General features: G+C 45.2%; 1 protein-coding gene across 1 annotated transcript in view; it reads right to left on the bottom strand.

The window, feature by feature from the left end:
- TFCP2L1 (transcription factor CP2 like 1) overlaps positions 1-11,274 on the bottom strand; it is a 30,417-nt gene extending 19,143 nt beyond the window's left edge. Inside the window, exons 1-2 of the mRNA XM_036386802.1 lie at positions 11,213-11,274; positions 6,835-6,986 (exon numbers count right to left, since the gene is read on the bottom strand). Of these exons, the coding sequence (XP_036242695.1) occupies positions 6,835-6,986; positions 11,213-11,274 (214 nt within the window). The remainder of the gene's footprint in view (positions 1-6,834; positions 6,987-11,212) is intronic.
- Positions 11,275-24,118: the final 12,844 nt, after the last annotated feature.

Below are 24,118 nucleotides of genomic sequence, written 5' to 3' on the forward strand. Positions count from 1 at the left end.
CCACAGACTTTTGAAGATGGTCTATTTTACAGTGGTGACACTTCATAGCTAACAGGCACTAACAGAAACACTCCTCATTGACAATGGTTTCCACTCAAGAGAGGGAGGTGCATTTAAATCCCCAAAGTCTCACTTTGAATCAAGGACACAAGACAAGCCAGTGGACACAAAAATTCTTCTAGTTGCTCACTTCACTGTGTGCACTTGGGTTTCTTCTGCATAGACTTCCACTTGATCTCACCCAAGCTAAACCATGTTATAAATTTTGATTTTTCATACAAATTAATCAGTGAAAAAATTATGGACCTCCAACGGAAAGCTTAAAAAAATACCTACCCTGTGAAAATAATTTCTTCCTGTATTTCCACTTCTTTAGCATGTATTGAAACACCCAGGATTATCTTAGTCACATCTGTCCAGCTCAGAAAACCTCAACCCTCTCTGTGTAAGTAAAAAATACAGGCTTTTTCTGGTTTCAACCTGTTTTAAGTCAATTTGGACAACAGGTTTTATAGCTTTGAAGGAGTAGCTTTGTGTGTAATATTTACTTGAGTTTCAGATAACTAAAATGAATGGTCCTGGGTGAGGGTGCTGACGAGGGATGCAGAAGAGCTGAGTATGACTCCTGACCTAGCAGCTCCCTTAGATGCCCTCAGGTTAAGTCCCTTCCTCCACATTTCTGCAATAGGAAACTGGGAGAAGCCAGTCCCACTCCCACCCGTAGCTGCTCAATCAGGCTGCCACCACAGGGCAGGGAAGGAGATGGGATCAAAGCTGACTGTACCTTCCACACCAGTCCCAAACGTGGCACCAAGCTGGGACAGGAGGAATTTCACTGCTTGCTGTCTAGTTTCAGGGACATATAATAAATGCTTCATAGGAAGCAAATAGGAGGAAAAAAAGGGTGGGTTTTTCCCTACCTCTTAAGGAAAAAAAGTATATTCACTTATAAAAATGTATATTATTCCTACAAAAACAGTTAATCAGGTCAAACCTACAGTATTTTTCAAGCTTCTTACTGCTATCTAAAATGTGATCTTTTAGGGCACGAATTAGAGGAGGCTAATTGGAAAACTTCTACATCACCTCACAATGACAAGTAACATTCACACAAACAGCAAATCCTGTAAAATCACAGGCAAAAAACTCTCTGTCATAATTAAAGGAATCTCAAATAGATATGGATAATGAGGTAAAGTTACAAAAATCATGTGGAATATCAGGCAAAAATCTTCCCAATATTTTCATACTTCTTACTACACTCTGAGGAACTTCTGAGCACTCCCTTTTTTCACAGATATTGAAGATTTATGGGGGAACAAAATGCAGTCTAGGGGCTTCCAGTAGGATTTGTGCACAGGCTACAATCCAGCAAGCTCACAATCCCGTTTGAATTTCATCCAGATGTTAGCAACAGAAGAAAGGATTACAAAAAGAATAGAAAACAGCCTCTTGGTTAAAAGACAACTGAGATTCTAGCTTCCTCGGGACAACAGAAGTCAGATGCTCTACTTACACAGAGGTGCCCTGTCATCTGAAGCAAGATTCATGGTGAGCTTTGGGATGGTGTGGTTTGGAGACAGGGTTGTTTATCCTGGGCTGCCAAGTGAAGACAGAGCTGCCAAACATATGGGGAAATTGCTTCTAGCACAATTAATGGCTTCAGCTGAGACACCAGAACCTACTCAGAGCTGTCTTCAAAGTCAGGCAGGAGACAAATTCCTTCTCCAAAGATGAAGTGCACCACAAGAACCAAAAACACCAAAAGCCACTTTCAGAAATGGGAAAGACAAATCAGCATTGTTAGCCATTTCATTTTTTAAGCCATCCAAACCCAAGAACAGAGTGGAAAGGGGTCAAGGAGCAGTATGGCATCCCATTACAATTAGGGAAAAAGGATGCATGGGTGGGTGGGCAGGAACCAGGGGCACCTGGTACTCACAGTCCCAATGGCACAAAGCCACTGTTGTGCCTGTGATCTCAGGCAAGGGTGGAATGTTTGTCCACATGGGAGAAGCCACCAGCAGCAGAGCTCCTACACATGTCCAGAGCCTGGTCAGTGGTGGCAGTCACTGTTAGGAAAAGAGGTAGTCCTAGCACGGGACAAAGCAAAAATATCCCCATAAACAGAGCTATAATTAAACCAGAAGCACACCCAGCCAGAGCTGGTCACTCAGCTTTCTCTACACTTCATTTAGGCAAATAAAGAACCATTCCAGGAAAAGTATAAACATCCAGGCAGTTGTGACCCCATAAAAACTCAATTACGTAGGAGTTAACGTCAATATAAAACAGCTTTTTTCATTTACTGTAAAACTCAGTGTTTAAAACTGGGTTCTCTTGCTGTAGATTAGGCAACCAAATTTGAGCTTTAGACTTTCTAAGGGAGGCAAAGGTTCTCTTCTGCCTCCTGCTGTAAGCAATTTCATCTCCCACTCAAACAATTAGGCATCTACTCCAAAGCATCCTCTTGCCCAGTGCTTTCTGCACCTTTCTTTGGAGAAGCAACCAGAGCACATCTGCAGTCGAGCTGAGGCAGGACAACACCTAACAGATTTTAATGCAGCACCATTTAAAATGTGCCAGTTTATGCACACATATCTTGAACCTGGATATATGCCTTGGCACTGTGGGGGTGAAATTTGGGCTTTTGTTGAGGTGTGACCCAGACTCAAGTCCATCATTAGGTTTATGAGGCGTCACTTGCTAATACCCCTCTACAGCAACACTCCCAAAATCACAAGTTCTCTCAGATATTAGTGGTTTTCCCTCACGGCCTGGGTTTGTCTTCTGAACCATGTAGGACTGGCACTAAGGCTGACTTCTGGAAGACACCATAAAGCAGGGGTGTCCAGCCTTCCAAACCCTAGCCAGCTGTACACTAAAGTCTTTGCAGAGCCAAGAACCACAAGCCACACACTGCAGAGCGGGAGAGCTGAATGGAGCCCAAGGAAACTTCACAGGCAGATGACAGCAAGTTACTCTGAAGTACCACTGGGACTCTGGGCTGGATCTCTCACACAGCTTTCAGTGACCCTCTGCCACCAAACTTAGCCTCCCTCCATCTGAAGTAATTACCATCTGAAGTTCTGAGCCAGCCCAACACTGGTCATGAAACAAAATCATGACTTGAACAGCTCACAGTCCACATGTGGTTCTGGCACTACAAGCTGATTCCCCTGGGCAATGACTTTCAGGTTTTTGTGATTTTTGACATTTTGTTTTTTACAATAATGACTTTATTCCTCAAATTTATTAGCCTTCAGATCTACTGTGCACAGTGCTTGTTTCCTCCACATTCCTTCTGCTGCAATGTCCGGAACCACCTTTCATTGCATCCAATTCTGTCCATGACTGAAACTGGTTTCAACCAGCCTTGGTCAAACCACACCCCATATGACCATGGAATACGCACTGCATCAAGCCATCTTGCTGAAGCAGTGGTTTGTAATATGGTTGCTGGTTGATTGTTTGCTTGAAAATCCCTATCCACAAGAGACACTGAAATAGTGCTAAAAGGCAGGCTAGTTCCAGAAACGTTAGGATGTTTGTGCTGCAGACTTCTGGACAACTTAGTTCTGTTGACAGATGTGATCCCTGACCAAAGGAGAAATGCCAACAGCAGCTTCCAGTGCAAGGACAGCACCTTTACCAGTCTCATGGACTGAAGGTGGAGTGGTATTGAGACACCACACTAATAAGCCTGTACTTTGTCCCATCAGATGAGTAATCCTCCTGAGATCCAGTAAAGACCTCTTAATGAAGGAACTGCCCTAAGGATCAACAAACTAATACTGAGTTCAATTTGGCTCCAGTCTCCCAAGGAATGTGGGAAGGCAGGAGAGGAAAGAGATTGGGACTGACAAGTGTAATGAGTCAGTCTTTGGAAACCAAGCTACAGATCTGACTCTAGTTACCTCATTTACAGGCTGGTTCTAGAGTTGTGGCCAGAGAGCACTCATGGTTTCAAACTGGAGCAGACAAACTTGGGACTCTGCCACTGCTGAATGTCCCCAAGTCAACTTAACAGCTAAGCTCACTCCGTTATGCTCCCTCACAAATCCTTCCCCTGCCCCTTTGTGCAAACACTGGTCTCTGGTTTCCAGCTCCAGAGTCCTCTCAGCCTCCATCCTTGGGGAGAGTCCAGACCAAAGACCTCTTCCTCCTCAACACCACTGACCATCCCTCTAGGTCTATCCTGCAAGAAGCAAGGCTCAAGAGAAGCCATTATGCTTCCCAAGTCTGGAGCCCTCTCCCACCTGCACACAAACACAGCCACTGGACAGTCCTCCTTCCTAGACCATATGAAGTCTTTTCAGATCCCACATGGAACTCTCCACTGATTCCTCTTCCATCTCTGCTACTCAACATGGCCTTCAGTTTGCTACCCAGTACTTCCAGCTTTCCTAAGCCCATAGGTCAGGTCTGACAGAGCTTTCTTCCATGCACTTCTGCATATGCACATTCCTGAGCTGGTCCACTCACCACCACTGGAACCTGTCACATGTGGAGAATGTGTTCCAGGGCAGGAAGCAGAGCTGCTTCACAGTGACAAAAGCTCATAAGTGAGTGGTAAAGAGCTAAAGCTGAGAAGGAGCATTTCAACAGCAAGAATCACCTAGCAAGGAGAAAACCCCAAAGCCCTTACTCACATTTTGAGAAAGCAACCACACTGGATGTGAATTGCTTTGTTGGTGCTGCTGGGACAGCCACTGTCTTTGTACCTACCTTACTACAAGCCAGCCATGACGGACACACAGGCAGGGCAGAGGGACATTCATTAATGAAGTTACCCATTTGCTAAAGTAACCCATCACAACACTCAAGAAGGGAAGTTTTATGTAACAGTGCTTGGCCAATCCACGATAAACACAGAAGGAGGTTAAGGTGCAAGAGGTGTCCCTTTGCTTACAGCCAGCACAAGCTGATAAGGCACAAGGAATGGTCTTAAATTGCTTCATGAGATGTGGCACTGTAGCTGGGTCACAGTGCTTTGTAGTCAGCCAGTTCTTCTCCCATGCCACAAGCACTGGTTCCAGAAACCTCAGCTGCCTCGAGGTCCCCTTCACAGACCTCATCAGGCTCATAGAACACAACTCTACTAAGGGGATTCATTTTCTGACAGAGCCTTTTAATCCTCATCCCTTTTCAACCCATGGCAATGTTCTCACCAATAGCCCACTAACAGAAACTAGACAGCCCAGCTTCCCCAGTCGGCCCCTCTGCACAGCTCCTGCCCGCCTCATCCCTGCTCTGCTCCTCCAGGCCTGCCCAGATTCATGCTCTTCTGTATTCTGCAAAGACATCCCACCTTGAGGGATGAAAAATAGATGATGTCCAAGAAATGACAACAAAGCAGGAAGCACCGTTCAAGATGTAACTGTAGACAACTCCTTGCAATAGTAAGCAGGACAAAGCCTAACACAACATGGTCTATATAAAAGGCAGTAACTGTCTCACTTTACAAAGGAAAACATGGATTGCTCCAGTCACGAAGTTTTTTAACAAACTCATGGTATTGCATTAAGAGCTGTCTAACTTTTTCCCTGCCAAGGTAAAAAAGTAGGCACTGCTTCAAGTATGCTAAAATATTTGGCTGTCAACAGATTTTCATTTTAAAAAACCTTTTATTCCAATAGGAAGAATTGTGTTTCATAGGAAGACTGATCTCAATTTCACAATTGATATGCCCCATTATAACCTCCTGGGATCAGCTGTGTTTAGATAGATAAACTGAGATGACACAGTCACATATTCCAAGCATCTTTTGATCCTGAAAGATAGAACAGTGCCAGCTTAGATGACAGGAAATACCTCGTTCCTTGGGTAGAGGCTGATCTTTCTGTGGGGGTTCTATGGGTCTACCAGCTGTCAACACAGATCCAGCAGCCAGCTGCGCCTGAGGTCAGAGCCCAAGGGAGGTCAGGGCTCCAATTTCTACCAGCATTAAGAGACATCTATCCAGGGAGGCACCCAAGTGAGCATCCTACTCAGGGCATGAAGCTTACAGATGAGGCAGTATCCTGAGGCAGGAGGGGATCTCAGTGAAAGAGCAGACAGCCTTCAGCTTGTTGTTAGACCCTTTTTTACAGCCTGGCAGAAACTGAGCAAAAATTTGTTTTAGCATAATCTGTGCATGGAGAGGTCTGATCCCCTCAAGACCCAGCACAGGAGGTGCTGCAAAGTGACAGCCAAACACCAACCACAGATGTGTCTGCACAAATGCTGCCAAAGGGGGGAAAAGGAAAGAACACAGAGAAACAAAGTGTTTATCCAGGAGTATGAACCAGTCTGTGAGGTCAGCTATACAGGGCCTTGCTGCACTGAACCCTGGCAACTTGTCAAGTTAGGCACTGAGCAGAGGCACCAGCCAGCCTGCTGGAGAGATGTCACTGCCCAGACCTCAGAGCAGCCCTTGGATACCTGCTAAATCATTCCCTGGCTATACCCTCCAGCAGTGCCACGGGACTTGCAGTGGGGTAAGAGCCCTCCCCAGTCCAATGTGCTTCATCAATCTGGCCCTGTGAGATAAAGGCAGGAGGCTGCAGCTTAAGGTGTCTGAGATCAAGCCAGTGCTTTGCCACAGGGAACTGTGCATGCTGTAACACTGCCTTAAGTCAACAGTTAAATCAGAGGTATTTCATTATTTTAAAATACTTGATAATCTGGTATCTAAATGTGGAAAATTAAATATTTCTCCTTTCCTCCACCCCCTCCCCACTTCTACCCCTCTTTTCCCATCCCGCTGCCCTCCCGGTAAGGCAAAGTATGGGATCACATCTCATGAACTGTTCCCAGGAAATATCCTCTCCTTCAGTGTACTGCAGACCCTACCTTGGTTGAGGTAGGTCAGAGTCTCTTCATGCAGTTTCACGGCGGGGGAGGTGGCTGTGCAGAGGACGTACTGAAAGGGTGGCAGCTTGGCATCGTTCTCAGGAGACAGCTGCGGCTCTTCCTGCTTGAAGATGGGCAGCGCAAGCACATCTCTGCAATGCACAAGTTATACACAGTCAGAAAGAGTTTATGGGCTATCCCAGCCTCAATCTGCATCTGCTTCTCACCATCTGAGATAACAGGATGGTCTCTGGAGAAACACCAGGTTAAAATGGCTAAAAGAGGAAGAATTTGGCCTGTTTAATGTAAGCAGGCAACTTCTGCATCTAAGATATCAGCACTGCTCACAAAAGAACAGCAGAACAGAGTATGCCTGAGAACTAATGCAAGGTTTCAAGAAATAAATCAGATTCACTTTTCAGTTAAGCAGTCTTCTGGATGAGGAAAAAAAAAATCAAAAATAGATCCTTCATCCTTGTGGATGTATTTGATTAAGAGTTCTCAGGTTCTCAGATGAAAGACTTTCAGAAAAAAAAAAAAAAAAACCAAGAAAGGGCACTTTGACAGCCAAAAGTCAGATCAGTAAAATGTCTTCAAGTAGCAGCCATGGGTGGGAAGCAGACAAAGCTCTGGTGTACAAAGGAGATACTCAGGTAAATGATGGCATGAACGGCTGGATTAGTTTATTCATAATATGTCCCTGCATTCTAGTAAACCTGGTCCCAAGGAAGCATACAGCTCTTAAGTCAGCACGGGGCTAACTTTGTAAATGCACACACAGGTGTGTGGGAGCAGCTTCACTAGGACCTGCACACAGCCCCAGCTCCCACTTCTTTACAAAATGCTGATAGTGACCTGCCTGCTGATTTAGTCCCAGGCTGATCCCAACCCACACTAATCCCCAAGCAGAACTGGTATTAGCAAGGCTGAGAGCTCAACAAATGATGAGTTGATTAGTACAAAATGAGATGTCAGGAATAAGCATCCTTATCTCAGCCTGTCTGATACTGAAGAGCCACATTAGCCTTCCTATGCCACTAACGCTGCTGATCACTGTGTCCATCTACTTAAAACATTAATACCCTTCCAAATTAGGAGGATTATACTGAACACGGTGACAATTCAGAACAAGTGATTCTTTTTCTCCTCTATTTCTTCCAGATGTGTGAAGACTCGAGATTCACTTTACACAGGCTATAGCTCTGCTCCTTTTGACAACCCCATACACAAAATGCTCTAAGAAAAACCATCCAGCACGTACAGGCACGCAACCTGAAAGGCCATTAAGAATTTTTTCCTTGCCTGTTCAGTTAATGATCCACTTATAACACTCACAACCTTGAAGGCTACCCAGGTCATCAGTGAAACAGTGCAGCAGTTTAGAGTAAACTGCTCAAGTGCCTGGTTCAAACACAGGTACTCCTGTTTAATAGAAAACAATGCCAGAGAGCAAATTGTGCCATTTCAGATGCAGACAGAAGAAAAGAAACACCCATCTCTGTTTCCATTCTCTCTTGCAACCCCACGCCCCCAGTATTATCAGCCACTCGAAGGCATCCAGCCCCATTTGCTTCCTGGCATTACTGACATAATCACAGCTCTTGCCTAACTGCTGCCACAGAGAGGCTTTTTTTTTTTTTCCTTAGTGATGATTTACTACAGCAATGAAGTGACAGAAATGCCTGCAGTAGATTTCTGAAATAGATAGCATTGCTCCACACACATGCAGGATCTGATACTGCTCCGGAGTCATCTCACCCAGCCCGGAGTCATCTCACTCGGCCCGGATGCCAACATTTGCTCCTGAGGATGCCAACATTTGCTCCTGACCCTCTCTGCACAATGCTCTCTGAATGCCTGTGGCTTTACAGATGAGAACAGGTCAAAAACTCCAGCGCCCGAAAACTTCTGCACTCCGGCAGAAACCGCGCACAAAATCTGGCCTGGGTTTAACAGTTAGGGGTGAGGAATTTTTACATACACTCACCTGGAAGAGCTGAGAAATTCAGGCAAGGGGAAGTCAAAATTTAAATACCATATTTCACATCAGGTTCTCTGCACCCCTACACCTGCCAGCACAGCTGTCTGATCACTGAATTCTGCAAGCATGGAGGAATCCATGACTTGGTTTCTGGAAAGCTTCACCGTATTTAAGCTCTAACAAAGCCACATAAGTTAATCACATTTTTATTCCTAGAGCATTTAAACTAATGGCCTGTGGTGTAAACTGCTTTGGGCAAGACCTTCTTAAGCATTCGACCTTATTATAAGTGTTTGGAACTTAGAATGAGGTCAAAAGATTTTTTAAGTTATAAGTATATAAGCCATCACAACACTTATTTAACTCTTCACTCAAGAGCTGAAAATCAAGTTTAGGGAAAAAGAGGCTTTTACAACAGTTCCTATCCTAAAAAAAAAAAAAAAAGAAATATTGAACTCCTTAAAACTTTCCCAATTTTCACCGTGATCCTAAAGAATTACAGTTCTGCACTTAAATAACAATTAGTTTGCATCCCTGGAAGGAGAGAAAGCTAATTGAGAGTTCAGTCAGCTGACAGAACAGAGGGTAGAACATGTACTGCGTTTTCATTAAAAATGAATGAAAATTTATAAGAATTTTTCTGTAGCATCATCTTGCTCCTACTACAAATACCACTGAAGTACAGCAGAACTTACACTGATGTCTCAAATACACAGAAAGCTCTTGATCTCTGCAAAATGTAACTTATGTAAACTCTTCTTACAGCAACTTCAAATATTGTACTATTTCAGTTTCTTGTAATCACTACAAGGCGGTATAGAAAGCCTTCAGAACGGCATTGCTCAGCAGAAAAATGCCCCTGTTAGAAATGCATGTCTTGACACATTCTCATGGAAAGTGAATTGGCCAGAATTAGCCATCTCTACATAAAAAACAAGGGTTTTGTTCAGCCAACCTCCCCTGAAACACCTGAGGGCATTGTTGCCATAATAGTGGCTACAGGGATTTTAATCCCAGATCAAACCCGCCACTTATACAGAGACAGGTACTCACTAAAGCTGAAGTTTGTTCCTAAAACACCCACACGTCACCTCCATCCCAACAAAAGCCTTCCTGACAGAACAGATATCCTTTATCCCCCAGCTAGCACCAAGCCAGCAAAAATAAGCTAGTATGTTTTCTGGCCCATTAAACAGAATTTAAATTGTGGAGTAAAGCCTGACCCAGACCTGATGATCTTCTAGCACTCCTGCTACAAATCCATGGAGTTAAATGCAGCAGCCCGACCACCGTAAACACTCTCTAAAGGAGAATATGCTGATGCTCCTCTGCCAGTACCATTTTCACTGTTCTAAACTAATCAGATTTGCAAGTGCAAAGCAAGAGAGAACAAGACTTTTGCCACATACATGTTGTGAAACTGAGTTATTGACATAGAGGGAGGAGATGAAGAATCTTGTACGAAGAAACGGAAAAGCTGCCAGAAAGCAAGAATCTCCTAATATTGTATTATTGGATAATGGGAAATTATTATTTAGTCCAAAATAAAATTCCTTTGCAAGTACACTGATAGGCAGCAGAAATAGTCAAGATAGCGTGTCTCCTTGAAAGAGAAGCATTATCTGCAATCTAAGTGCTTCCCCAGACAAACTCAGTGCTCTCTCAAGAGTGGTTATTTGGGGGTACATTCGAAAGTCAGGGTTCTTGGGCCACAGCCAGGTTCTCCACTGCCACAATTCAGCAAAATCCCACTCCAGCAATCGCCACCAGCTGACGGCTGAGCTTTACATCTTCAGAAGGCAAATCGCTCACAAGCACCCAGCAAAAAGGGAACTCCCAAAGTTGCCTGCTTTGACATCGTTTGGAGGGAGGAAACACGGGTTTGTGCTACACATGTCACAGACTATTGTTTAGCAGCCCTTGTACTTAAATTAGGCACATTTAATTGAACGCAACTGTGCGGAGGCAGGAAAAAGCTGGTTTAGGCAAGTTCAGAAAGTGAAATTCTGCGCTTTTCACACATCGTCCTAAAACGCAGAGAAAGAAATCCCATCCCCAGAAAACTGGGTGCCTTCTCAATTTGCCAGCAGGCGTTTTCCTCAGACCTCTAACAGCGCTCCGCCGCCGCCGCACCTCCTCCCTCGGAGCTGCGCTATCCCAGCCCGGAGAAGAGGGAACCCGGCACAAACACGAAAGCAACGCTGCAGGGAGCTGCCTAACCAGGCGCTAAAAAAATAAAGAAGGGAAAAGAGAAAGCAAAAAAGGAAAACGGTCCCTCAGGCAGAGGGAGCGGCGCGGCGGGGCACTGGGAGGGAAGGCGGCGGGCGGGCGGCCGCGGGACGGGGGCACCCGACCGAACACGCACCCGGGCCAGGGCTGCCGCCGCCCGGGACTCACCGCAGGTAGCTGCCGGTCGAGTGCTGGTTGTAATGCTCCGGCTGCGTGTGCCAAAACAGCATCTTGGGGGCGGCCGGCGGCGGTCCCTGCGCTGCGGAGCGGCGGCCACGCCGCGCTGCCCTGCCTTGCCCGCCCCACGAGCGCCCGGCACGGCTGCCGCCAACTGGAGCCGCGGCCCCGCCGCCTCCCGGCGCTTTTATGGCCCAGCCCCGGCGGGCGCGGGTTGGCCGGGCCGGGGCGCCGCAGCCCGGCGAGCCCTCCCCCGGCCCGCCCCAGCGCCAGCCCCGGCCCCCGGCGGGCACGGGCCGCGCAGCCCCGGGGCGGAGCGCCGGCCCCGAGGGACTGGCCTGGCGCAGGGCGCGGTGTGAGGGTCCTGGGAGGCACGGACCTGGCAACCCCCGGGCGATCCCCGCTGTGCTGGGGCTGCCGCCTGGGATCTGGGCTGTGATTTAAACCGGGCCGCTCCATCCTACACCAGTGTGAAACTCCTGCTCAGGCTCCTCGGAAGTCCCTGTTTTCTTTAAATGAACGACAGCTGATGGCTTTAGGCCCGTGCTGTCTCTTACACTGCCCTGTGCCTCAGGTTAATGCGACCTTTGTGTCAGGGGGTGTTTTCCAACTGAGAGAGCGAGAGGCAAAGTTTGCCAGAGGAGGTGGATGAAGAAGAGAACAGTGTCAGAGACTGAACTCACACCTATGTATCCCATTGGAAGCCCTCCTGTCCTTTCTATCTCAACTCCCCCCCACAGTACAGAGAAATCTGTTTCTTTTCCATGTCAAATTGCAGATCCCGATCCTCAGCCACAAAACTGCCCACAGGTTTCATTTTCCTAACCCCCTGCTCTCAGGGCACCTTCATGTCCTACCAGTTCTTCTCTGGTCTGATAGTTTGGACAGGATGGAACAAAAGAGGAGAGGGACTCCCTGTTTAGTCATTTCATACTGTCTGTCCACCAGCAGAAATGGGAACAGATCCTTAGTTACTCTGAGTCACTAAACTAAATCTTTCAGTGAGTTTTTCAGGAGAGGGCTTCCTATCCCTGAGGTTCCTGGTCAAATTTCAGCTGAGAAAAAGGCACTTCACTCAGGGTACTTGTCAGCACTGGCTGTCAGATTTCACCCTTGGATGAGTTTTTTCAGACAGATGAATTTTCTATTTTCCTGCCATGGTTATAGAATATTGCTATTGTCATAACATTTATAGATCATAGTTAGGTCAAGCCCAATAGAGTCAGATGCAATATAATGATGGTCATTGGTGTTTCGTATCTTGAGATAAAGAACAAGGTAGCCTGAAAAGCAACTAAGCAGCTTTATAGAGATAAGTCTAGAAGTTTTTAGGATGTATTATTTATATCTGCTTGTTAATTTCAGAGCAAGAAATTGCACAAATCAATGCGCCTTTACAGTATCCTCAGTTATTACACAGTTAGACAAACACTGGCTCTAGCAAAGCAAAATGGCTGGAGTTATCTTTTTTATACTCTCGAAAATATTTAGCTCTGCTCACACAACTGAGACCTTGATTAGGCAAAGACTATATATAGCTCTTGGACTGAGAAACAAGGCAAAGTTTGCAGAGCTGTCCAAGGACTTCTCTAAATAGTAAATATCCTTCCACAGTTTAAGTAGTTTGCTGCACTTACTGGGGAAATATGAAGTCCAATGTAAAAGTAAGTTGCCACACTCTATAAAACAAAGGATCCCATCAAGACTGGAATGATATATTTTCTTTACTATCCTTCTAGAAAGTACATATGTTGGAATGAAAATTACTTTAAAATGATTCCACTCATTTCCTCTCTAGCCTGTTGATGAATGTAGAAAATAGGGTAAAGTCTACTAATTAATTTTACAGAGATCTGGCAGCAGCTCTGTCTTTTAAACATTCCTGTCCTTCCCATTCCTTTCTACGCCAAATCTGATGAAGAAAATGACTTCTTTGTTCTTTGTCTACCTCTCCTGAAAGAAATCTCAGCCATTTTCTGGTCTATCTGCTGCTCTTCCCCCAGTGTGGAAGTTTGTGCCACAACATCAAATACCTTCTCCTGGCCTTCAGAACCCACCACATCACATAGGCCAAATCATCCTCTGCACCTGTCTCTCTGGGGCTCTCAGCATCTGCTCTTCCTCTTAACACAACCCCTCACTGAAGAAGTCTTCTCCACCACAGCTTTGTCACCCAAACTTCCCTGTATTCTCCTACTTCCTCACAGATTAATTTCTTTGCTGTGCTGATTGCTTTTCATCTCTTGTTTTAGATGGTTGTTCAATTTGCCATGGTAAAATAATTTGATCATATGATTAAAAGAGATTGATTGAATATTTTGTTTGTTGGATTTTTTTCTACTTGAGGTAATGATATGCAGGGACCTTGGGATACTTTTTGTGTTGAAAAAAGGTATTTAAAAAAACACAAGTGTCTTCTCCTATGGATGTTTGTACCTGGAAACCCAAGCTGTGTGCTAGTGAGTTCAGTCCAAAAGTTCATTCTGCTGCTTCACTGTTCATTGCAATCCCTTTAGGTAAGCACTGAGTGGGAAACCTGTTTCATCTGCTTCACTGGAGAGTTGAGAGGTTTTGATCAGCTTTTCAGCACCTGGAACCAAACTAGCAGAATTTGCAGTGAAGTGACTGAGATACAGTCACATATTCAGTTCCTTTCTGCTCTGGAAGAACAATGTTCCCATTAGCCAAGGGTATAAATGGACTTGAGCTAATTGTCCATTGGACTAATTGTCAATTGGACTAATTGTAACACTGTAGAGATGGCTACAGAGCTATAAAGAGTGAAACACTTCACTTGCTTCTGAAACTGAAAAGAAACAGAACATCTCCATACCTTTATGACTTCCATCACAAACATCTGAGTTGCTTCTGGGAAGTCTAAGAGGATGCTCTATATCAGTTTAGCAATTTTGTGTTCACAAGCCCCAGATAAAGGATCAAGGGTGAACATTATAGTGTACCCAAGAGCAGCCAGTTATTCAGGGATTACTCCACCTCCCTCCTGATGCACAGACCATGGAATCTGGATGAACTGCAGGGATCTGAAATGAGCTGCAGAGACTTACTGAGATGGTCACCCAAGCACTGAATATGCTCTTATGAAAAATAGTCAGCATATGCCTTTGTGTTGCCTCTCTGAGTATTTTAGCTCACAGGTTTCCAGCCTTTGGTTTGGGGATCCTTGGGGAAGTTATACTGAAGGAGGCTCTCCAAGATAACCAAGAAATGTGACTGGGCTATGACTGGCTAAATTTGCTCAACTTTCCTTGGAAAATACTGAAGGCACCAGAAAATAGAAAGGACTGCAGGCCTGAGGTTTTAATCAACAGCAATATTATGAATGAAGAAAGGAACAGCTTTTACACAGCCCTTATTGCTTTAAATTAGAAAAAAACACATTTATTTGGCTTTGTCAGGGTTTGGGACTGCTTCCAGTGGCAAGTACAGGCTTTCACAGGTACTGACCCTCAAGTTCTTCTCATCTATTCCATGCTGGTCCATTTTTCACATGGAAACCAGCCCAGGTGGGTTCCCATTGCCCTCTGCTGAGCAGAAGCTGTGGGCAGTGGCTACCACCAGGAGTATGAATGTAGTCGTGGTGTTACAGCCAAGAAGGAGGACACTGAACTGGAAAAACTGAGAATGAATGAGGTCTTGAAAGTGTGCATTATACTGACAGAAACACTGAGCTTATTTTGGTTTTACAAGAGGAAGATTAACAGGTGACTCAAACATAGTCTATAAATACTCACATGGAAAATCAACATTTAATAAAATATGCTCCTGAACCTCACAACAAAGATACAAGAGCTACAGAATAAACACTGCAAGTTAATAAGAACATACTGCAGTGAATGTAATCCACCATGAGTGTAACTTTCCCAAACTTTGTGGTTAAAGCCACCTCCCGCCATCCCTATTTTCTAGATATAATTACAGACTAATTTTTTTCACACAGATACAAAAAAAAAAAAAAAAAGAAAAAAAAAAAAAAGTTGAACAGAAAGTAATTCATTTAGGTCCTGTGGCCAGTTTGAGAGAGGAGAGTAAAGAAGCTCACCAGGACTCTTTCTGTCATTACAATCTGTGACGTCTCCTGCCAAAGGCTTCCAAAAGCCATCTTATTAAAGTCACCTCCCTGCTCTACCTCGTGAGTGTGGAGCAATGTGTCCCCTTCCCTGACAGTCAAACTGCCCCGTGCTCATATATTGTGATGTGCTGTCAACACAATCATCCTGACACAATGAGAACCACATTAACTGAACTTAATAGCAAAACAAATATCAGGAAGAATACCACACAGACTGGCTTATTTTGTTATTCAAGTCATTCATTAAAACCCTCACCATTTTCTTACTTATCAGAGGTCACCATCAAATTTCCAGCTGCCACTAAATTTCCAGGCACAACATAGCACTGATGTATCCACGAGGTCTTTTTGCCACAGAAATTAAGCCTCATTTGCGAGCTCTCCCCAATGTCATATTAATCATTTTGACTGTCCTGATTTTATCACCAGAATCAAAATTTTCTTTCTTCCTGGTGAACATTTCTTTTAAAGTCATTTTGTCGTGGAAACAAAAAAAAATATATTTACACAATGAGGAAGATGGATGATTGGATGACAAAATAAGTGCTTTTTAAATGCTCATTATACATCTATTCATCTATTGGCTTTGGCTGTCTCATTGTGAGCTACAGGCTGCAATCGTGGGGACACACAGTAGCCGTGTTTACATTGCTGCAAGAGAGACCTCCGGAGGCAGCAGCACAAGCAGGAAAGCAGCACATGACTTTAAAAAAAAAAATTAAAAAACTAACAAAAGCAGAAAAAAAAAATCATGTACTTTTTGGCCAGCAGCAGACACTGACTCTGCAAACAGCTGTGCCCAGAAGCTGGCTGGGGTTAGTTATGGTCCCTCTGCCTGAGGTCACCGTCTGTGCTGCGCTCCTGTCCTGGCTGGAGCAGCGTGAATACATCACACCTCACACACCAGGGTGGCAGAGAGGGGGGACTGTCACTGCCTGGAGCTTTGTGGGGAGCCGTGGCAGGAGGTGAAGCATCGTCACTCAGAGCTGACAACAGCCTAGCTCTGCTCACAGCTCTGCTGCTAGAGGAAGCTTTGCTTCATAGCTGAAAATTGTAGCTGGGCCAAAAATATCTGTGATGGCTGAGTGTATCCCACATCCGCCCACCAGCCTGGTCTGCCACCCTGCCCCAAGCACTGGTGTCAGCACTTGCAGGGAGAGGAGAGCAGGGAAAGGAGAGGCCAGGAGCCAGGCTGCAGCAGGAACTGACTGCTTCAGCCAGCTTTGCCAAGGGTGGGTGTGGGAAAGCAGAAGAGGTGCCAGAAGATGTCTAGTCCATAGATCCCACAGACCAAGGCTGTGTCCTCTCTACTCATGGAAAGGGAGTTCTAAAAGCCTGAACAAGAGGCAGAAGACTCCCTCTGGAGATTTGCAGGCACCACCAAACTGGGTGGGGTGGTTGGCATTCTGAGCGCCCGTGCTTTGATCAGCAAGACCTTGGGAAACTTGAGGCCATGAGAAACCTCAGTGAGTTTTGCAGAGCCATGCAAAGCACTGCACCACGCTGGAATAACCCCATGCATCAGTTCAGGCTGGGAACCAGCTGACTGCAGAGCAGCCCTGATGAGGAGGACCCAAGTGTTGTCTTGAAAGATTAGGTACAAAACAGCAGTTCCCCCTTGCCACAAATGAGGCAAACCATTCCTCATAATGCATGAGATCAAGGAAAGCTGTTGCCCCTTCTCCTTGGTGCTGCTGGAGCTGCACCTGTTTGAGATTCCTGTTCAAGGTGGAAAATTTTGACAGATCCAGCAGGTGAACTGCTGAAACACTCAGTAGGGCACAAACCACCTCTCCTTTGAGGAGCGCTTGAAGGCAGTAGGCTTGCTGGGTCTGAGGATGATGACGTCAATACAGGGCCTAATAGCAGCCCACTATGCAAAGGCATTTAAAAAGGTGATGAAGTCAAGCCTTCTCATTGGCAGCAGTGATCAAGGCAATGTCCACAAGCTGTCACTTGGAGATTAGACTGAGCATTAACAAAAACTTTTTCACCAGAGGACTGGAACAGGCTACCAGACAGGCTGTGGCATCTCCATCCTTGGAGGTGCTGAAGACGACAGCAGCAGAGCCAGGGTTGATGCAGTTCAGGGGAGGCTCCAGCCCTGTTTGGAGGTGGAGTTTAGATTAGAGACATTCAGAGGTCACTTCCCACCAACATTTCAACAAGTCTAAGAAATCCTGCAAGGGGTACTGTGGTCCTGACCCAGGTTTTAGTCTACATGCTCCATAATTCCCTTTCTGCTCAAGGCAATGTCCAAGTCTTTACCAAATGTGTAATGCCCTAGCACATGTGGGACGTCCACAGTTTCCTGAAGAGACTCATGGTAAAAGGTCTGCATGCTGCTCTACTGCATGTGCTGTCCTGCCCCAGCAAGACTTCTATGCAAAAGCCAGCTGAAAAGTGGTTATTTTTAACTCTAGAGGAAAGGCTTTATTATAATCTGGAGTTGGCAAAGTTACAGTGTCAAGTAGCCACATCCTCTCCAATGTAAACTCTTCAGACATGAAATAATTTCAGGATAATTACTAGACACAGTTGAGCACGTCGAAAGAACTCAAATGCTCCACTCCAGGGCATTTATCTGTTTTAGGACAGCACTAAGTATGAAATACATTACAGTCTCTCATTTCCCCTTAAACACTTTGGAGACATTTTAAATTCCTTGAGAGGAAAACAATTCAAGATGCTTCATGTACTCAAAACACCTTTCAATAGTCCCTCGGAGAATGCTTAATACCTCAGCAGAATCACATAGTCCTTCACAAACACTATGTTTAAAAACTCAAAATACAATAATACATTGGCAATTATTATCATTACTATTATAATAATATTTGTTTTTGCTTCAAAGTAAAGCTTCCATCAAATTAGGCTTTTCTTATAGAAATGCTCTAGTTAGATGATTCACACGACAAATTCATAACTAAGAAGATAGACTGGAAAAGGGAGTGTGGTTTTCTTTTATTAGCTACATGTAGTCTGACTGTAATTATTCCCAACTGGAATATTTGTACATAAAAGCAATTTTGCAGTGGCAGTAATTTGTACAATTATTCTAATAACATGTTATTCCCTTAATTTTTATAAACAAATTCTAAGACTCTTTTTTATTGTGTTTGCAGAGCAATTCCCAAGTCAAATAATGAGGCCTCCCAAGTTCCCTGCAAGGTAAGGTAAGGTAAGGTGAGGTGAGTGGAGACTGACCTCTACTGCTAGTTAAAAATGCATTTATTTCCTCAATATTCCTTTCTCCCCCAGGATATCCCAGATTTCCTGCTTATACAAAGTGTCCTCTCTTGCCTCTGCAAGTCCTGTGGGACAAGTTAACACATTTGTATTAATGAGTTAATACATTTGTATTAACTTCATATAGATGGTGCAGAGTGTGTGTTCACCTTACACCTGCAAATATCCCATCACCATTAGGTAATGACCAAGTCACCTCACACTGCAGGAAAATTAAGGGCAAGCTGACATCACCAAGAACAGTGGTGGATGTGTGAATAAATCCCGGGGTGATGAGGCCCAGTCTGGCTCTCCTCAGCAGCCATACAATAGGGCCATGGAGAAGCCATCCCTTTCAAGGTGGGACATGCAGTACTGAAGTCTGTGATTTCGTTTTCTTCTTATGCATCCAGGGGTAAACTTCAGAACTATTTGACAAAACATAGTCAAGTTACAGGAACGTCAAAACCTTGCATGTGAAAGAAGAATCACAGAAACACAGACTATCCTGAGTTGGAAGGGATGCACAAGGATCATCGAGTGCAACTCCTGTTCCTGCAGAAGACATCCCAAGAATCTCACCATGTGCCTGAGGACATTGTCCAGACACTTCTTGAGCTCTGGCAGGCTCAGTGTTGTGACCACTTCCCCAGGAAGCCAGTTCCAGTGTCCAGTCACCCTCTAGGGGAAGAACCTTTTCCTGATATCTTAATATCTATCCTAGAGTCTTTATATTCCACATAACAGTGGGCACATTGATATAACTTTACAATAACCAGAGTGGGACCAATAGAAATGTGACAATTTCAGCACCTTCCCACACAACCCAGGGCAATGTTTAAGATGCTGTACTTTCCAAATTTTTTAAGACTTGAAATCACCAATTTCAAGTCTCTAATACACAAATCATCTGCCCACTTGTGCTGTGGATAAAGACTCCCAGAAGGAACGGGATAGCATCTGAGGGCACAGACTATTTGAATGAATACCCTCAAATAAGACAATCCCAGTGACCAAAGCACAAAACTGCTGCACCTGCACTTGCCAAAGAAGGCTTGTGGGTTTGTTTTCACAGTGCAATAACTAACCTCCCTGCACAGCCCTCCTGGGGGCCATCACTTCAGCTTTTCCCATGATGTAGTTGGCGGAGGTCAGCAGCAGTTCAGATGCACACTATTCAGTTCTGCTGGCTACAGCATGGCAAAAATGACCCATTTCTTGCCTCCTCTAGGTCTGACTGTCCAACAGCAGCTGGACTAAAGAGACAACGGATACCAGGGATAAAATTAAAGCTCACTGTATGGAGCAGAAACTGCTGTCTTCAGCAGGATTTTGTCTCAGGCTAGAAGCACTCCTGGATTTCATAGCAAAGACAAGTGCAGACTTTCAGAGGGAATTTTTTCTATTGTTCTACTTTAATCAATCAGTGCCAATTAACCAACATTTAGTTTCAGCTTGAGGAAGGAATGACAGAAATAATTACGTCCTGAGACAAACATGCCATCAACTTCTCCAAATCATTAACTGCATCAGATGAATTGGCAATCAATTAACTGAGATTAAAAAGTCTAACACAAAACCATCTTCATTCCCCTCTCTAGAACCAGGATGACACAAAGTTATGCCCAACCTCTGCATGTCTTCATATAAATGCAGCCTTACTCTGCCCATAAAACAGTTTTGCTCATTCATCTCAGACAGGGGTTCCTCTGACACTGAAATTCAACGTGGATTTGCTCTTAGCTGACCCTGAGCAGGGAATGGAATAACCCCTCCTGACATGTCTGTTTATAAGGCATCAGCTAAATAACTGTGTTACCACAGAATGATTCAGTCAAGAGCCTTGTGCTATAGATACATGTTGCCCATTGTAAAAGAAATTTGTAGGCTTGAAGACAGATTATTGTAGATAAAGTGAAGATGTGAAAAATATAAATACTAGTGTGAAATAGGCTAAGGTTGTAGTAGTTTCACTGTAGCTCTGCCTTCCTTATTTGAGTTATTATAAATATTTTTTTAGTATAGGGTGCAGAGCATCCTGAATTCCCTGGATTGTGCTAGTGTGATCCCATCGCTATAAACACTGAAGACGAATCAGATGAATCCTGCCAAACACCTGTTTTCATTTATCAAAACAAGGATAAGAAACCTGGCCACAATTTACAAACATCTCTTGGGAAGGGTCTCTTCTTGACAGAAGAAGAGGTGGTAACACTCAAGGGGAAGCTGAGTTCATCCAGCAATGTCCAGCTCATAACACCTGGTGTGGGCAGTAGCAGTCATGGGGATTATTAATGGTGAGACAGGACCATTATTTTTATGATAAATAAATAGAATAAACCCAAAGTGACAGTCTGATGATTATATACACTTAGTAGTGTCAAGCAGTCAGATTTATATCTAATCATCATAGCTGCTTTTCAATAGTTTCTACTTATTTGAAGTGGCTAGCATGTTGATTTATCATTATACCTGCCTTTTGTGCTTTTTTTCTTCAAAAGCATAAAATACATTATTCTGAAGTTTTTCTTCCTGCAAGTTTCTTGTTTGGCCTGTTCTGACCTTAGCAGTGAGTAAACTTACAAGGTTTTAATCCAGCAATCCAAAAATAAGCTGCATTGAAGAACTGTCTGAACCATTGGTGCCAGTGTACAGTAAGACTGGGAATCCATGGGGAATTCCAGAAAAAAAGGCTAGATTGTGATAATATTTACAAAAGGGGAGGGATGGCCTACATGAGCAGCTTGCTAACTGCCCAGCTCTAGGAATCAAGCAGTGAGCCACACGATGATGTGGGGAGATGTCGCTTGGTAGAGGCTGTGGGTGGCACACCTGGTGTTATCCCAGCTCAGCAGCAGGAGTTGGGAACAATCAGACTGTGACCTTGGAGTGAAGAGAAATGTGCTTTAATAAAGGTAACTTCTTTTCCTGCTGTCACCCCTGGGGTGGCCTGAGGCTCTGTTTCACCTGTGGGCTGTCCTTTGCTGTAGGCCATCCCTTGTTTGCTGGATCCAGCCTGATGGTGCATCTCTGCCAGCTCCAGCCCAACACAGCTGGGCATGGATGAATGTGACCAGAGGAGTTTTCCTCTGCAGCCTCTCACCTGTGGGGATTTAGATGCCAGCAGCTGCAGAACAATCCCCTGGCTCCTCCTGGATGAGGGGGTCATGCTGCAACCTGTGACCCAGAGACCCTGCAAGGGCCCAGGTTGCTCCTCATGTCATTTCCCCTCTAGTGGAACAGTGACTGCACTCCACAGGCCAGCTGGCTACAGATGGGACTTTTGGGGGATTCCCATCTCTACTGAAAATAAAAATAATGGTTGAAAATCATTGAACTACACAAATGCTACAGCCTTCCAGTGGCCTTGAATATGCTATTCATTGAGGTCGGAAGCTGCTATGGAATTTTTCAATACGTGATTTAATCTGAGCAGCCTGAGCTCCAGAAGCAGAGGGAGGAAACCCTTCCACTCTGGAGCCAGGGGCCCTCGGGCAAGGAAAGGGAACATTTTCAATGGCTTTTAGAGGACACATTGGCCAAGTCATGCATGTTCCAGCAGTTCACTGGCAGCACTATAAAGCTAGAAAAGAAGTGTCAGGTGAGCTTTCTAAAAGGGCAAAGATTGCTCCCTGCTCTGGAGCATGCCAACATTTGGACATTTGTGGGTTTTAACTGCATCATGGTTTGAAGGCAACCTCTCAGCATAGAGATTTTTTGCCACCCTAAACAGAGCCAGCAGAAGCTCCTCAGCAGGCAGAAACCTGCTGTGGCACCCACTTCTCAGCAACTGAGGTGTCCCTAGTTGGTTCTGGGGTGACCTTGCCCTGTCCCGAGAGCTGCACTGCCTCCCCATGCGCTTCCACCCACCTGCAAGACACACTGTCCCTCTTCCCTCACCTGTACCAGCAGCACCAGGAGGTGAGCAGCTCCCTCTGGGAATTGTTCTTTCTTCAGGAGAGGAAAAAATGCCTTTCTTTTTCCTTCAGTTTGCTTCTCAGATGGATCAGTCCCTGGATCTCAGTCTCAGTGTAGAGCAGTTGTGCCAGCACAGTGTGGGGAGCAGGGAGGGAAGAAGCCAAGGGAGGGCTGGGGATGGATTCTGCTCTCAGCCTAGTGAGGTATGGATATCACTGAGGGTATAGCCAGTGTCTAAACAGCTTTCCATGAACTTCTTCCACATCTTCCTGCCTTGATGGCATTCCTTCCCTCCTGACAATGTTTGCTGACATTTTCTGCATACATCATCTTCTTTTCTATTCCAGAAAATCTGGAACCTTATTAATAAAGCAAACAAACCCACGAGTCCTAACCTTCACTGTTTTGTTTCATTCAGTCCCAGTAACCCAAGGGAAAGTAAAAGACAACATTCACTGACTGGTTCCTGAAGGGTGTGGGAGCAGCTCTCAGCAGGGAGAGGAGACCCAGAGCTGGGGAGTACCTGAAGGACACAGACTGTCTCTCCTCACCCTGCACTACACAGCTCTTCCAGGCCCTGTGGTAAATGTGTGTTGAGCTTCAAGGGTGATGACCTCAAGTCAAGGGAACATCATCACCAAAGAGGGACCTATTCAATTTTCTGTCCTTCAAATGCCAGTGGCCTTTTTGTGGGTGTCTTTGAGTTTAGAGACTGGTCGAGGAATTTGTACTTCACACTTAATTGCATCCAACTGCTTTTAAAGCAGAGAGCACTGCCAGCCCAAGAAGTACAATCTTATCCCAAGGCCTTGAGAAACTGGTGGTGGCTGTTTTTAAGTGTCTTCCTCCATCACAAGCAGCTCTTTGTCAAGGGCATCCGAGGCTAACCAACAGTGATAAGAGGATCACATCCCCCACTGCTGCTCCAAGGGAATCAGGCTCTAAAGGAAAAACCAGTGCCTTGAAAGGCCTGGTGCACCAGGGCTGAGGCAGAGCTCCCTGCCCACCCCCAGGTGCCCTTGGCACCAAGGGTGGAAGTGCTCAGTTCAGGGTGCACAGCACCCTGGCTTTAGTCCCAAGGGGACTGGCACCACCCCACACAGGCAGGGACCATCAGCTGCATTTCCCATCTTGGGGCGAGTTAACCTGGGAGAGCCAAGGGAAGGGGAGGCTCCCCCTGGCAAAGGTGCCTTCTGCAGCATCCATGAGATGGGGGAACCTGGGACATGAGCTTAGAAAACAAACCCTAACACAAACAGAGCTGAAGGCATGCTTGGATAAAATTTGAATGTGTTTCAGCAATGGAGGAAGCCCATGACTGAACAAGTGTTTTAACTCCCTGCAGATATGTAGTAGCTGTGGAGGGATCCTGGGAGTGCTGAGAAACAGCAGAAAACTCACCATGCCCTTGATAACAGGAGCCTTGAAGGAAGATGTGCCCCACGTCCCCAAAAGATCTCCCAGTGACTGTAAATTGCTTTGCTGATTTTTTTTCCTGGATGCAGAGTTTGCGAGGCCTTCTCCTGAAAGGGACCCTGTTAGTGCAGCATTCCATGCTGCTGTTTCTCCATCTGCACATCCAGGGCAACTGGGCTGTCACCACAGGAGCACTGGGAAGATGGATTAGTTAATATTTGCTTAGTGCTCTGGAGATAGCACTA

The sequence above is a fragment of the Molothrus ater genome, chromosome 7 (assembly GCF_012460135.2).
Source record: "Molothrus ater isolate BHLD 08-10-18 breed brown headed cowbird chromosome 7, BPBGC_Mater_1.1, whole genome shotgun sequence".
In the NCBI taxonomy this organism is placed as follows: domain Eukaryota; kingdom Metazoa; phylum Chordata; class Aves; order Passeriformes; family Icteridae; genus Molothrus; species Molothrus ater.